Source organism: Artemia sp. Qi Xiang Cuo, chromosome 15 (genome assembly GCF_049724085.1).
Source record: "Artemia sp. Qi Xiang Cuo chromosome 15, ASM4972408v1, whole genome shotgun sequence".
Lineage (NCBI taxonomy): Eukaryota > Metazoa > Arthropoda > Branchiopoda > Anostraca > Artemiidae > Artemia > Artemia sp. Qi Xiang Cuo.
Window position 1 is genome coordinate 15,453,325 of NC_142808.1, and position 17,552 is coordinate 15,470,876.

General features: G+C 35.8%; 1 protein-coding gene across 1 annotated transcript in view; it reads right to left on the reverse strand.

The window, feature by feature from the left end:
* LOC148943373 (uncharacterized) overlaps positions 1-8,094 on the reverse strand; it is an 18,772-nt gene extending 10,678 nt beyond the window's left edge. The window contains exons 1-2 of the mRNA XM_089101113.1: positions 8,062-8,094; positions 215-534 (exon numbers count right to left, since the gene is read on the reverse strand). Coding sequence (XP_088957239.1) covers positions 215-534; positions 8,062-8,094 — 353 coding nt within the window. The remainder of the gene's footprint in view (positions 1-214; positions 535-8,061) is intronic.
* Positions 8,095-17,552: the final 9,458 nt, after the last annotated feature.

The following is a 17,552-nucleotide window of genomic DNA, read 5'->3' on the forward strand; positions in this document are numbered from 1 at the left end:
GGCAGTAGAAGCCTTCTTAATTTTCAAATAACTCTCTCTCTCAGTTGATATTAGCGGTAATTTTGTTCCCTCTTATGAACCACCTTCGCTTTCCGTTGGATATTTGCATCTAGCACTTTTTTACGCTAAGACACGAATTATCATTCTATTCCTGGATAAGACTACCAATAAGCCATACATACACAAACATACACAACATACACACAATACATACACAAACAAATCTTCGGTTTCCAATTTCATCTGTGGAGTTTCAAAATCAGGCCTGCTGTTAATTGTTCCATTATCACCCCAGATAGCTTTCACGATTCCTTCAAGTCTTTCTTGAACCTTCCTCAGATCTCCCTCTGGGTTCAATACATAATACGCCTTTTGGGGATTGCAACCAACAGCTGTTCCATTCAGTTTCAGGGCTTTTATTCGTTCAGCTTTATGTCGATCTAGCAACATTTTCAAAATGCTGAAAGATGGTACACGAGTTACTGACTGGTTCTTCAGACATTCAAGAGACTCCCAGGGCAAGCCTTGCATGACCTGAAAAGATACAATTATTATATTATAAATATATCAAAATAGAGAGGTTTGTTCATTGAGCGCTATATTTATAGCAATCCCGTTCAAGTATGAGCATATACAGGGACAACCTTTAAAGTACCAAGGACACCTAAAATGAAAACTAATTCATTAAATTGGTCAAGTGCAAACTTACACAGCCATATACGTCTTAAATTAGTGTGAAAAACAGATAATTCATTTTTTAAGGAGAAAGATCCCCTGTTTAAATAATGTATTCCAATACAAAAGTTCGTGGCCAATTTCAAAAATAAAGAACGTGTGCTGTTAAACAGCAGAAAATGACCAAAAAATAAATAAATCAGCATATAGCCTTAGAAAGTGTTGTTTTCTTGTATGTTCTAGTAGAACATGAATCGGAACCTAGTTCAGCCAAGCTCTTTTCTTTGAAAAAATATTTTTAAGGAATGCTTCATGAGAAGAGCTTGGCTAAACTAGGCCTAGTCTTGATGTTACTAGGATTTTTGGCACTCCAGGATCTTTTAACCATGAAGCAGTGTAAAGGTAAACATTAATGATTCATAAAGAAAGTATCAATATATAGGCTACCCTATTGGTAGTTTTGCAGACCTAATGACTTCCACTGATAGCCTACCTTATGTAGGCTAAGGTAAGACGCATAGTAGGCTGTGTGATTTGCTTGAATATTTTGATATAAATCTACCTCATAGTTACTATATAATAGTAGCATATACCTTTTATGCTTTTTTTATATTAGAAATACAAATTACTTGGGTGAGCACTGTTTGACTAGGCCTATTAAAGTCATTGGTTCTTTATACTCTAAGCAACAAATATTGTCATTTACTCTTATATACAAAGCACTATAAAATCAAAACAATAGGCAATATTGTGTTTCATTTGAACATGGAGAATGGTATGAAGTATTCTCTATGACTTTTAACACATCAAATGGTTAGAGAGAAAAAATAAAAAATCTATGCTGAAAAATTTATTGTATTATCTCTTAATATATAACAAACTAAAATGTCATAAAAAATAAATAAAACTGTCCTTCAGATGCATTAAACAAACAAATAATTCCTACATATACACGTTCTTAGTTCAAACCAACGTTCGGGCAACTTGGTGGTCACATATCAATCCTAAAACTTAGTCAACCTACCTGAGAATTTATGTGGCCAGGAAAATTAGGCTTGGGATGCTTCTTCATCAGCAAGTTCCATAGACATTGTCTGTTGCGAGTCAGCCCAAAAATCTTAGTCATCTCTATTGTAATTCAAGTAGACTCTCCAAGTAGGCCTGTCCACCTAGAGTCTAAGGCATTTTGACCAAGTTTTAGGATTAGCATAACCACTAAGTCACCTGGACTTGCAGTCCTCAGTCAGAAAACCCAATCTATAAGCCAAGACAGTTACACTAAAACAGAATTAATGGAAAATTGGTTGACTGAAAAGTTGCCTGGCCTTGTGTGCAAACAGGTGGCATAGGGTCTACCTGACTAAAGTCTTAGACAGGCAATCCAGTTTATAAGCTCAGACAGTTACACTAACACAAAATTCATTCAAAATTGGTTGACCCAACAAGTTGCTTGGATTTTCAGGTGAACAAGTGACATAAGGTCTGCCTGCCTATAGTCTGAGGCAAGGGCAGCTGAGTTTTAGGACTAACATATGAACATCAAATTGCATGGACTCACAGGCAAACCAGCAACAATAATAATAATTGATTGAATTTTCAAAACATATATCCTCTAGGCCTTCAAAAAATTATGGGTATTTATTAGGGAAAAGGATGTCACACTGTTATACTAAAGCAATGCAGGAAAAAAAGATACTGTTCTAATATCTGGGGAACATGTGAGAAGTGAAGTTTGGTTAATGCTAGTGAAATAAAACAAAATAGGATAAAAATATAATAGTTTAGAAACAAATTTTGGCTGTATATTTGCACATTAGGAGGGTGGGGGTAAAGCATAGCATATAATAAATACATAACCTAAACTAACCTTGGTACCTTTTTTCCTCCTAAACCCCAAAAAACTAAAGCTTGAATATAGTTCCTGGAGTGAGAAACCCCTTGTTTATAGAGCATAAGATAGGAAATTACTGGGTAATGTTATCTGTTCTTGGCTTTTCTCAAGTTGCATTCATGCATGTTGCCCATATATTAGAACAGTACCAAAAAAATGTAGTGGAACAAAACAGGAATTATATTAAGAACAAAATTAGAGAGTCATGGCTTCTCTGAATGACAAATGTTGATTAAATAAAGCAATACTATTAGATCATTATCTGTCATTGTTATTATGTAATATATACTATTTTATTATGAATCATATACAATATATTATTGTATTGTCTGTACTTGCCATTGTACACTGTTTATTCTAATTCAGCATTAGGCCAAATAATTTTGGGGTGCCAATTATGTGAGGGGGGAGCAGTTGCCTCAGTTAGACTTTAAAAAATACCTTCTTATTTCTATTTTGCTACTTTTTATTTTATCATGACTAACTGGTTATTTTTGCCCCATTTACATTTTGAGAGTTGGAATCACTGATATAATTACTAGATACAAATCATCAGCACAACTGGGTTATATTTTGTTTAGTGATGAGCCTGAATCAAAGACTCTTATTTAGTTACTTCATAATAAATAAATTATTATGGTTATTAGACTTTGACGTTTATAGCCCGAGCCTCTGCTTTACTCCCCCCTAATATGGAAATATATAGCCTAAGTCTGCTTCAATCATTAGTCAGCTACATATGACCTATTTTTCTACTTTGCCCGTTATTTAAAGAAGCAAATTTTTGAGGATAGGGTTACTAGGTTTCTATGGGCTGTTCTGAGCCTTCTAGCCCCTTCAGGGCTAATTAATAGTCCCTGTAAAGTGATTATTTAATTATAAAAGAGCATGAAAAATACTCATTATTTTGAATTGTGCTGAAATGCTAAATTTTGTTGAAAACTGCAGTCTAGGCTATGTACCGAAAATATGGTGTTGATTTATAATTCAGGGTATATTTTTCACCATTCTGGAGGGAGGGAGGGGGGAGTCTTGATAAATTTAGCTATATATGGATTTGCAATGGAGTTCTGACTATACGTGTGTCTTATTTTTTAGGACAGACCATCTTAATATTAAATTAGTCTAATCATAAAACTTTGAATATAGATTTTAACTTAGAAGCTTATTTTTTTTATAATGCCCTTTGCCTATCACATTTAAAACAGTTGAAAGGGGTGACTTTGATATTGATTGTTTTTTTTTTGCTCTTTTTGATTCTTAAAAATATATCATGTATTAAAACAGGTACTATAACTTAATTATAATATCTCCCTATGCCCCCCCTTCTGGATCCTATCTTGTTTGGGTCCCGTCTGTGCTTTAAATAAAAAAAATATTTAACTTATTGGCACCCCTTCTTTAAAAAAATCGAGGTATTATGATTTAAATATTATAGCTCACTACTCCCCCCCTCTCTGGATACCACCTCGATAAAATACCATCTCTGCTTTAAATTAGAAAAAAAATTGGGGGATCCCTGCTTTCAATAAAAAAAATTTCGAGATATTATCATTTAAATGTAATACTTACCTCCCCCCCTCTGGATACCACATTGATAGGATACTGTCTCAGCTTTCATTAGAAAAATAAGTTACTTAATAATTAATTAGGTCACTATATGGTTCAAACAAACACGCAAACTACCGTTAAAAAGATTAGTGTTCCTTGAAAAAAATTGAGGGTATGAGTAAGGTGGTACAAAGGCAACTACAAAAATGTCGAAATTACTCAGATATACCTCAAATTATTGGAAAACTTAGTCATAGATTTGCAGTGGCATTCAATAAGATCCAAAGAATATAATTAAAAGGGAGCACACAAAAAAGCCAAAGTAGGCCAGTAGCCTATGAGAAATCACCAAATACCCAAGACAATGAACAAGTCCTAATGGGGGGCCTTGGGTCTATAAAAATATTTCAATGGTTTCCTAGGGAACTTGATATCATTTTCTTCTGTCTCCATTTTAAATGAAAAAAAGAATTAACCTTTTGGCATCCCCGCTTTCAATAAAAAAAATGAGGTATTATCATTTAAAAATGATAGCCCCCTATCCCCCCTCCTATAGGCAATAATTTACAATTTATTTTTGAATCATATTTTTTAGGTAACTTCAAGTTCAATCTTCAATTCCTAAACCTTGTACATAGCTTAGTCTATAGCTAAATTTGTCACAATAGAAGGTTTTTTTTGGGATTCAGCTTGAAAATAAAATTCTTGACTACAAACGATGTAAGAAATAGCGAGTGGGAAACTGCATTCGAAATTATTTGAATATGCCATGTAATATTTGGCAGGGAAAGTCACTGGTGATAAATCGCTAGGGGTGGCACCGTGATTGCGTGGTTTTCGTCGATTCGGGGAACCACATTTTTTTCGGGGTGACGCATATATTTTCGGGGAAATACCCGAAAATTCGGGGATAGTGCAAGCCCTGCCTGATTTCTAATCAGAAAAATCGAAATACTAAACCACACAAGAAGGAAAAGCTCCGAATTTGCGGTTGACGCAATAAAGAATTGCCGCACAATTAATTGGAAATCGCCCGACCGCCGCCGTCTCTGTGGGCGGCGGCGGGCCGGCGGCGCGCCGGCCGCGTTACGACCCTTCGGTGGCGCCAGGTCTCTCGTCGGCGGCGTTGGGTCGATCCGCCGGCGCGGCGTCGGGGTCTAGCTGGAACAAGTATCCTGAAATGATATCTTGCATACCATCTAGTGCTTGGTCGTCATCATCAAAAATATTTTCTGACACATCAGAATAGTAAATTTCTGAACTTGAGGTCATATTTTTTCACAAAATGTGTTTTCACTAATATATATGTAACAATCAACAGATTTTGTAAATTTGAATTTTCACAAATGAAAAACACTGTCGGATTCCTAGGAAATAGTTTCCGCTAATATTATTCAGCTCCGAAGTTTATCGTTGTTTTATTATTGACAACACTGTTTTGCGAATTTACTCAAACTAAAAATGCTAATAGCAGCTAAACAAAAACTCGTAGGAAACCCGGATTTTCAGGTATGAATAGGCCTAAAATAGATTAAGAGGGCTAAATGTGTTTTCATTTTGGTGTCCTTGGTACTTTAAGAGAATTATACAGGCTTTCAAGAGGTGGACTATGGAGGAAGGAGCTTTCGCTTTCTGTTCTATTTTATATATTTCTCGAATTACATGATTCTTTGTTATCCATAATTTTATATAAGTCATTTTCTTTTCAAATATTGCCCAACTTATACACCCGCCCCCCTTCCCAAAAAAAACAACAACAAACAAACGTAAATGTCCGACACAAAGTTTACAGCGTTTTTCTTGAAAAGTGGCCACTAGCCTCTCCCTACTTTTGAAGATAGGCCTTGTCAGAGATCAGCCCATTGTTTTGACTAAGTAACATGCGAGGCGTCTTCTATGTGTTATTTATTTTTGTTTCCTCCTCCAGCTACTTCTTACGGAATGAATGATCTAAGAAACTTGGGCAGGGTTGGAAATCAAAATCCCTTGTTGATTTTAAACGATCGAAAGTGATCAGTCGGTAATCAGCTCTTGTATCTTTTTAGCCCCCGGGCACTTGATACAAACAAGTCCAAATTGTGGACTGAATCGATACAAAACCTGCTAAGTTATGCAAATCGTGGCAAACACAGACAAATCCTTGACTCGTTAAAGAAACAAGCCAATTCTGGACTCAGTGCAACAATGAGGTAAAACCGATGGCAAAATTATTTTATGGTAAATTGTCCGGATACGGGGCAATATGCCTAATCTTAACCAACCAGCAAATTAACAGATTGCTTAAGAAATTACAAATTTGAATCTAAAATGTTTATTTAGGTATCAAATTTCTATCTATTTGAATAAAAAGAATAAAAAAAACAAGTTTTGATAAAGCATATCCTTTTCAAACAGTAAAATTAAATTGAAAACCACAAATAGTGCAGTTTGTAAAATACTTTCCCTTTCCTGGAATCTTCATTACGACATATTTTGTTGTTGATGAAACTTTGACAAATAAAAGTACACAGTTATATCATGTCACGAAACTAAAGCTTTTTTAGAAAGGTTTGAGTTGGCTTCAACAAACTAAACAGATTGCTTAAGAAATTACAAATTTGGATTTAAAATTTTTATTTAGGCATCAAATTTCTATCCATTTGCATAAAACAGTATAAAAAAAAGCAGGTTTTGATAAAGCATATCCTTTTCAAACAGTAAAATTTAAATTGAAAGTCAGAAATACTGTTTTTTTTTATAAAATACATTCCCTTTCCTGGAATCTCTATTACGACTATCTTTTGTTGAAGCTTAAGATTATAATTAATCTTTTAATATTATGATGTCATAATCATAGGTTCCAGCCAGTTGTTTCTTATTATTACAATTAAGAAAAAGCCATAGGCTTTTTCCAGTTTGTAATACACTAACTTACAATAATCCGTGTTGCAGCAGTAACTGGCAACCTAGTAAGAGATGATCACGCCCCATTGTAAAAAGTAACCCAGGACTGATAAATAAAATGATTTTCATTTTATTTATCAGTCCTGTTTGAACTTCGTTGAATTAAGGATACTGGGGCTGTTTTAAAGGTTTTTTTTTAAAGCGTTTTTTAAAACCATTTTTAGTTTTAAACTTCGTATTTTAATGTAAGTTTGTTTTTTTATATTTATTTTTTCTTTAATGTTGTGCTGAAGACGGCCCTTGGACATAGGGCCGAAATATTAACCGATTTAAATTGCACTGTCTTGGAAAAAATTTCCCTATTGTTTTTAAGTTGTGTTTGTTTGATATGGAAAGGCAGTGTGGTCTTCGTCAATATTCACATGATGGAGTTTTTATAGCCAATGCAGGACATGCTTCCACAGCAGCCGAATATATCATGACTCTGCAAGCTTGAAATAGGCACCAAATAGTTTTAGGCACCAGTGTTTTCCAAGGCTGGTCGGATGAATCACTGAACGGCGGAACCGACTCTCACAAAAACATTGACATGCTGCTGCTTTTTAATAGCCAATAGTTTATTTCTTTCTTTTCCTGAGCCCAAGTAATTCCAAACCTAAGTTTTTACTATATTCATTTATATAATCGAACGGTATTTTTATTGATTGATTTTACATTATTTGAATTTTGAAAAATAAGTTATACAAAATACCCTTTATTTACAATTTGCGTTACTGAACTTCGTCAAATCCATGAGATAGCAAAAAACTGATCCAAAAGATTGATATCAATATATTGAATAACGAAAGTAAAAATATCAATATATCGATTAATCAAAATATCGCCCAACACTACTCCAATCCAAAAAAGGAAGGCGTGAACGATTTTACTGGACTACGACCAATCACCTTGACCCCAGTTTTTTTTTAAATGTACACGGGTTTCTTAGCTATTTGGTTTAAGACAGAGATTCTTTATTTTATTGTCTTACAACAATTGGGAAGCCTGAATGAGACACCTACTTCATACGACCTTGTTAGTCTTCCTGACACCATTCTTTAAACCTTTGAAAACCCTGATATTTAGTTGAATCTTTTATTAACTGATCTCTAGAAAGTGTTGGACATTAGTGCCCAGAATATCAGAGGCAGTGCAATAACACTGCCTGAGTAAAGAACATTGTTGGCACAATGTATTATTTTCTTTCTCCATAACCGGGCACTCCGTATCGAAGGACTTGTCGTAGAAAATTTGAAAAGGGCTCAGTCGATTGAAAATTGGAGTGGCTAGTGTCATCTGTAGTATTAAAAAGCCAATGGTAGGCACCTGGCCCCCCTCCCCACACCTATCATTACCCCAAATATATCCAAACAAAATTTTGAGATAGCCATTTTGTTCAGCGTAGTTGATTTAAAAATAGAAATTATATTTTGAGTAGGTAACTTCCCCACAGCCCACAGGGCAAGGTTTTAAGTTATGCCCTGGGGGCACATAAGAACGATGTTGGCACATTAGAATATTTATTATTTTTTTTGATCAGGGCACTTTATATCAAAGAAGTTGTCATAGAAACTTCGTAAAGGTCTTATTCAAATGAAGTTTGGAGTGGCCTTTGCCCTTTTTAATAGTTGAAATTAATCGGAAGGCAACTAACACCCCTTCCACACCCATAATTTCCCAAAACACATCCAATAAAAATTTTTAGATAATCATTTTGTTCAGCGCTATTAATTTCCACATAGAAATTATGTTTTTGAGGAGGACCCTACCCCACAGCCCTTAGGGAAAGAGTTGTATGTTATGCCCTTGGGGTATATACGGTTCTTATAGAAAGTGTTACTGTATAAACTTCAAAAAAAGGCTCATAAAATTGAAAATTCAAAGGGCTAATGCCCATTTTAATATTCGAAAGTGATTGGTGAGCATCTAACCCCCCTCTCACGCCCACCTTTCCCCTAAACATATCCTATCAAAATTTGTAGATAGCCATTTTATTCAACGTAGTTGAAAGTTCCGGGAATAAGGTCTTTGAGGATGTTACTCCCTCCCCCCGCCCCTAAAATTCTCGTGGCCAGTGGTGTAAGTTATGCCCTAGGGAGCTATAAGATTTTTATATAAAGTTTTGTCGTAGAAACTTCCAAAAGGGATCATTTGACTAGAAATACAAATGGATAGTGCCCGTTTAAATAATCGAAAATGATTGTTAGGCAACAAACACCCCTTCCACACCCACAATTGTCTGAAACACATCCAACCAAAATTTTGAGATAGCCTTTTTGCACTATACTGTCCGATTTCTGTTCGATTACATAAATGAATATAATAAAAAGCCAGGTTTTGAATTTCTTGGGCTCAGGAAAAGAGAGAAATAAGCTATTGGCTATTCAAAAACAGCAGCATGTCAATGTTTTTCTAGAGAGTCGGTTCCGCTGTTCAGTGATTCATCCAAAAAGCCTTGGAAAACACTCTTTCAGAAAGGACATTGGTAACGGGCACAGATGTGAATGTCATTGCAACGTATAGGTGATTTTGGGACTCTATAGCACGAGACATCCACCACTTGAGTGGACATGTTTCTCCTGAAACTATTTGGTCCCTATTTAAAGCTTGCAGAGTCATGATATATTCGGCTGCTATGGAAACATGTCCTGCAATGGCTATGAAAACTCCATTGTGAGAACACTACAAACTGGCTTTATTCTGATGTGACTGCATCTCAGGGACTGCGATGGTACTTGTGTCTTCTTATACAAGTATATATGATACAAGATACAAGGATATATGATATTTAGCAGGTAACACGGCCAAATATTTCTCGTTTGCTATTTTGCTCTAAAATTGTAGAAGATCGCGCCAGGTGAAATATACATTTTCTTGAAACGCTGGTCAAGATATTTGGAAATTGCGATGGTAGTGACTTGACCAAGCTGATAAACCTACAATGTATTTTATTTAGCAAAGCCTTTCGAAGCTCATCAGTTGCATCTGAGGATCCTCCAAAATCTATCGTGCGTGATCATAGACGATCACGCCCCATAGTAAAAACTAAAGTAACCCGTAAACAAATAAAAAAATACGTCGTGCTGCTTCTCGTTATGATAAAAATAAATTAAATTACTTAAAACAGAGCAAACCTCAGCAGTATTTTTTAAGAAAGTGAAAGAAGTAGGTGGTCACTCGTACAAGAACTTTGATTTTCTTCTGGATGAACCGCCTGAACAGACAGCCAATGAGCTTAATAAATACCTAGCTAGCATTGTGCAAACGTTTTATCCTCTCTCCGAAAAACCAGCTAATCCCCGAAGCTTCGAAAGATAAAATCCCGGAAATTTCAGTGAAGCATATAATAGAAAAAATACAGAAATGAAAAAAATAGCATTTGTCTCATTGGTATCCCAATTGATCTAATAGATCCCTGATAACACCGGGTAACACCCAAAAAACTGCCCGGGTTTCTCAACTGATTTAGACTAATTTTGATGTTCTGAGTCTGAATATTTAATTCATTTTTTCTATCAGGTCTACTTTTTTAGATTCAGCCAAAGGCCTACCTGACGAGCTATACATATGCTAATATCAGGGTTTTGAGTTCAATCGTATTTTCTTGAATAATATATCGAATTAAAACATTATTTTATTTCTCTAAAGTAGCTGCATACGTGTATGCGTGATTGCAAGGTTATCTAATTAACCCTTAGCCAATCAAATTGGTTCTAAATTTCATTACCTGGCAATAACCTACATTTTTTCATTACTTTCACTTGATTGATCTTTCACTTCCACGCAATGGTCATGCAGTAATAATGCTGACACTTTCTGCTACATCTGCGGTGATTACACGCTGTCACGGGACAGGAGTAATTTAATTTATTTTTATCATAACGAGAAGCAGCAAGACGTATCTCTTTTTTTTTTTGTTTAAGGGTTACGGGTTAGTTTTTACTATGGGGCGTGATCGTCTATGATCACGCACGATAGATTTTGGTGCATTCTCAGATGTGGCTGATTAGCTTCGAAAGACTTTTCGGAATAAAATGCATTGCAGGTTGTTAAGCCTTGGTCAAGTCACAACCATCACAAAGGCCAAATATCTTGACCAGCGATGCAAGAAAATGTATAATTCACCTGGCGATCTTCGACAATTTTAGAAAAAAATTTGCAAACGAGAAATTGTTGGCCGTGTTGACAACTAAATGTCAATAAGAACATACAAGTACAATCGCGGCTCCTGCGATACAGTCATATCAACGTCAAGACAGTTTGTGGTGTTCTCATAATGGAGTTCTTATAGCCAATGCAATATAATCTTCCAAGGAAGCTAATTATGTCATGACTCTGCAAGCTTTATATAGGCACCTAATAGCTTCAACAGAAAATTGTCCACTCAAGTGGTGGAAGTCTCGTGCTAGGGAGTCCGAAAGCCAGCTGGATGATGCAATGAAATTCATATCTGTCTACCCTAACAATGTCCCTCCCTAAAGAGTATTTTCCAAGGCTGATCGGATGAATCACTGAAAAGCGGAACCGACTCTCAGGAAAAACATTAACATGCTGATGTTTTTGAATAGCCAATAGATTATTTTTCTCTTTTCCTGAGCCCAAGTAACTCGAAACCTGGGACTCCAAGGACTAGAATGGTTCAAAGTCCTGACTTTGGAAATCCTTGATTTTTAAGACTTTGAAGCCTGCTCAACATAAAAGAGCCAGGGGTTTAAAACCCCCTGGGTAAAGTATCTTTGTCAGTATAGATGTGTCCGCCACATTTCAAACGGAATTGGTAGCAGCTTGTTTGAACATGGAAATTCAATATTGAGGTATAAATTTGGCTTCTGGCCATTCCAATGTCCTTCCTCTTCTTGCTGCAAACTTTTAGTAGAAGGTTGGCGTATTTTATCTATTTTTAACTGTAATAACGCAAAGATTTTTAATATGAGTGATTATAGAACCAAAGTGGACCAGTGTCCCTCCAACACCCCCATCCCCACTCCAATTCTATGTAGAATGGTAGGCATCTTGCCCCGCATACGATAGAACCAAAGTGAACCAGCATCTTTCCGACATCCCCATCCCACTCCAATTCTATGTAGAATATATATCTGCTATTATTGCTACAAAGCAGGACGGCAAGCCTATTTCTAACAAACTTTCAACTAACACCCTCCTATTTACCGAGTCAAAAGCACTTTTCAAGTCTAAAAAGGCTACGAATAGCCGACCATTTTTCCCTCTAGTATATTTCCTTCTCAGTATATCCAAAGTAAAAATATGGTCAACAGTGCTGAATGTCGATCTGAATCCTACTTGCATCGGGCCTGTAGTTCCTCCTTATTTCACCAATCTCTTAGCCTAAATTCCAAAACCTTACAAAACAATCTACGTACCACTTTTCCCATAAAGACAGACCTAAAGTTTTCGTGTAACTTCCTATTACCTTTCTTAAAAAGAGGCACTGCTACAGAAATGTCCCATGAACGAGGCCAACAAGTTTTCTCTACTACAAAGGAGAAAATTGCGGCCAACATGGGTATTAAAGTTGCCCTTCCTAACCTCAGGGCCTTTGTAGATATACCATCTGTTCCTGGACGCGAATCACCAATCATCTTTTTCAACTGATCCCCAATTTCTTGTTGAGATACAGGCCTAATTAAATCGTAATCATTCTGTCTTAAATGATATGTTACCGTCCCTAGACCTAACTCTTTTTCTCTGAACCATTCGACTCATTCGCCCTGACTGATTCTGACTCCCTATTTTCAAAATAATCTGGCCACGTCTCAACTGCTGGGACATGTCTTATTCTCGGGCCCTGGATCGAGCATTTAACTACCGACCAAAACTCTCTAGGATTATTCACACTATAAGCTTTCTTAAATTCCTCATTAATTTTCATCTGCCTATCTCTCTTCTTAACTCTTTTAACCCTATTATAATTTGACCTTAATTTTCTATATTCAGCTTAGCCATCGCAAATTCGTTTCCCGATCTAATGGGTTTAAGTGATTCACATTAACAGGGAAGTGACAGAAAAATTGGAAGTGATAGATCATTTGTTCGATAGTGATGATCATTAGTTTGAAATTTGATAGGCAAGATTCTAAACCCAAGGAGGCTTTTTCATGAAATGCTAGACAGGTGAACTTGCCAATCCAAAGACTAGAATGGTTCAAAGTCCTGACTATGGAAATCCTTGATTTTTACGAGAGAGGGGGGTTAGTTGCCCTCCAATCACTTCCGAATATGAAAAAGGACACTAGCCCTTTCACTTTTCCAATCGAAAGAACCCTTTTTGAAGTTTTTACAACAACGCTTTCTATGAAAACCTTATATGCCCCAGGGCATAACTTGCATTCCTTGCCCTGAGGGCTGTGAGGGGATTTTAATCCTCACAGACATAGTTTCCAGACTTTTCAACTACGTTGAACAATATGGTTATCTCAAAATTTTAATTGGATGTGTTTGGGGAAATTGTGAGCGTGAGAGGGGGGTTACTTGCCCTCCAATCACTTTCGACTATTAAAAAGGGCATTAACCGTTTCAATTTCCAACCGACCGATTCCTTTTTGCATTTCTTACGACAACGCTTTCTATAAGAAAAACCTTATATGCCCCCAGGGCCAAAACTTACAACCCCTGCCCTGAAAGCTCTGGGGGGAGTATCATCCTCAAAAAAATAATTTCCGGACTTTTTAAGTGTGTCGAAAAAATATCTGTTTCAAAATTTTGATTGGATGTGTTTTGAGAAATGGTGGGTGCGAGAGGGTTGTTGGTTATCCTCAAATCACTTTTTACAATTTAAAAAGGCACAAACCTTTCTAATTTCCAGTTAAATGAGCCCTTTTTAAAGTTTCTACAACATCACTATCTATAAGAAACTTATATCCCCCAGGGTATAATGAGCCTTTTTAAAGTATCTACAACATCACTATCTATAGAAACCTTATATCCCCCAGGGTATAACTTCCGACCCTTGCCCTGGGGGTTTTGGAGGAGTATCCTCGTTAAAATACATTTTCTATCTGGAAATCAACTACGCTGAACAGAATGTCTATCTTAAAATTTTAATTGGCTGTGTTTCAGGAAATTTGTGGTATTGAAGGGGTATTAGTTTTCTTCCAATCACTTTCGACTAATAAAAATGGCACAAGCCGGTCCAATTTCCAATCGATATGATCCCTTTTTGAAGTTTCTACGACAAATCCTTCGATACGAAGTGCCATGGTCTAAAGAAAAAACAATAATACATTGCGCCAACGTCGTTCGTTACTTAGGCAGCGCGATTGCACTGCCTATGATTTACAAGGTTTTTAGTATTTGTCTGGAACCCCTTCTAAAATTTCAAGACCATTTTGCGATCATTTCTTGATAATTGTTCCCTAACGATTTGTAATTTAAGTTTGTTTGGAAAACAGAAACTTCGGTACTTGTGTATGGAGTCTGATAAACTTGTTCTTGTTTAGCGCTGTCGGGTGCTTTATCCGACGGTGTAGAGCAATCTCCTGACCTTATACTGTTCTCCATTTGGCTCCCTAAATTTCATACTGTATTTTCCTTTCTTCTAAAGTTTCTCAAAATGTTCCATCAGTTTTGCACTTTTTGCACCCTTTTGAGCACGCAAATACGCGCTTGGACAGACAAAGTGAAGCTACTTCTTGTAATAGTCAAACTTCTAGTACTCTGAATTATTTTTTCCAGTTTTTGTAATCCATTGAGTAGGCGCTTCTATTTTACGCTTTACTTGCTTTTTTTAGCGCTCTTTTGCGTGCTTCACTCCATAACAGAATTTGCACATTACTTAAAAAAATACAAATGAATGTGAATTTTCAGTTAAATATACATAATACTGATATTTAGTAATCAAAATATGATCATTATTTGATTTATTAAAGTTATAATAGTTAAAACATTTATATTTTTTCAGTAAAGTTCAAATTATAACCTGGCCTTGGGAAGGCATAGGGGGTTTTGAGCCCAATTCATGTTAATTTCTGCTCGTTTTGAGATTGACTTGGTAATTTATAGTGATTTCTGTTCGTTTTGGGTTTCATTTATTTATCAATGCTGATTTGTGGTAGTTTCACGCTTGGTAGACTATTTGATTTTACTTTTGCTCATTTTTGGTTTAATGGAGTTCTTTACTTTTCTTTGAAAAACTTATTTTGTGGAAAATGGTTTTTATGGAAAGCGTTGTCGTAGAAACTTCAAAATGGCTAATTCGATGGAAAATTGAAAGGGCTAGTGTCTTTTTCAATAACTGATAGTAATTGGAGAGCAACTAACGCCCCTCTCGCGCCCACCATTTCCCCACAGACATCCAATCAAAATTTTGTAATGGCAATTTTATTCAACTTAGCTGAAAGGTGTAAATTAGGTCTTTGTGGCTGACACCCCCCCCCCCCTCAACCCTCAGGGCCCGGGGTGTAAGTTATGTATTGGAGGCATATAGAAAGCGTTGTCGTAAAAACTTAAAAATGGGCTCGTTCAATTGAAAATTGTAACGGCTAGCGCCCTTTTTAATAGTCAAAAGTGATTGGAAGGCAAAATACGCCCCTTCCACGCACAAGTTTTCCCCCAACACATCCAATCAAAATTTTGAGATTGCTATTTTGTTCAAAGCAGTTGGAAGGTCTGAATATTATATATTTGAGGAAGATAATCCCCCTACAGCCCTATGGGTAAGGGTTGTATGTTATGCCCTGGGGGCATATAAGGTTTTTACTAAAAGCTTTGGAGTTAATTCGATTGGAAATTAGAAGGGTTTCTGGCCTTTTTAATAGTTGAAAGTGATTGGAGGATAACTAACAGCTCTCACACCCACCATTTCCATAAGCACATTCAATCAAAATTTTGAGATAGCTATTTTGTTCAAAGCAGTTAAAAGGTCTGGAAATTCTGTCTTTTAGGATGACAATCCCACTATAGACCTATAAGTAAGGGATGTAGGCTATGACCTGGGGGCATATAAAGATTTTATTCAAAGCTTTGTAGCAGAAATTTGTAAAAGGACTCATTAGATTGGAAATTCAAAGGCGTTTTTCTAAAACGGATTTTTGAACTTTGGTTACTACGGAGTTACTTGGAGTTTAAACTCAGCTCTAACAACCCACAGCAGGGTTTAGAATTTGGATTCTGGCGATGAGATTATTCATAAACGTCCCTAGAGTAATCCAAAGAAGAAGATATTTTATTTTGGAGAGTTACATAGCCAATTTTAACGTTTTAATAGTGAAACTTTCGACTCCGCCAGTTTAAAATGACTGTCAAGAAAAGAATGCTTTTTTGAGGCTGCTTTTTTGTGTGTTTACTGATTTAAAACTAACCCTATCTCTAAATTTTAGTTCTGATTGCGTGTCTATATTTAATTGAAAACGAAGAGACTTTGGAAGATTTCTATGAAACCTACAATTCTTTAAAAATTCTTGCTGGCTAATTAAGTTAGCGTTTTTTTGGAAAATCAAAATAATTAAGAACAGACTTGGTCACATGCTTCCCGCAGCCTTGTTGTAAATAATTTCTGAGACAACATGCCTAAGCATGACAAAACGAAAAAAATATTTAAAATGGGAAAAACGAAGATTATACAAGCCAGTGAAAAATGTGGACTAAAATGCAAGCATCGAGTATCGAGATATTCCTATTTCAACAGCATATTGAATAATATTCCTCTACTGATTAATTTGAGTGATTACGATTTTTTTCACGTCACTCATTAGTGTGTCTTCAAGCATTTGAAAAATCTATTTATACATGTTTTTTTTATTATTCAAGGCTATTTTTAGAAATAGAAGGGCTTTTATTTAAGAAAAAATGAATTAAAATCAACTTGGTCAAAGTGATTAAAAACTTGAGAACCATGAAAGACCAGAAATCAATTTAATTTTCTTCAATATTGATTTATTAAGAATTAAAGCTGCCAGTGTCATTGACAAACAGTGTTTTCATAAGAACTACAAAAATTCTAAAGAAGCAGAAATTAAATAATTTCATCTATTAAATTCAGAGTTTTTTGGGTTTAAGAATCACTTTGCTACATGTACAACTTCAATAAATCATGGTGGTTTGACCTCATATATAAAAATAATAAAAACGTAATTGTACTGTACACAGTATCACAGCCATTTTGCTTTTAAACGTCATAGCAGCTAAAAATCATGACGTCAATTTCATTATTAAACAAAGGATCTCTTCGCCATTGGTTATTAATCATTTAACTATGAATGTGAAAACTTGTTTGAAAGGCTGTAACATCAGCCAGTGCATCATCGAAAGTCAAACAACAATATCAAACCGTATAGAAACCCAGTGCGGTGTTTCGGAACAGAGAGAGATGCCAATAACAAAAGAAGAGTGGATAAAATTTGGCATCGTGATTGCGTGTCTAGTAATTATGTGTACCTGGTTTGCTCTGGTTAATTTGTATGATTGGATTAAAAAACCAACAACAACAAAAAACCAGGAGCAGCCAGGAAATTCTGATCAGGAGCCAAATCAGGAGCATTATGAAATGGAAGAATTA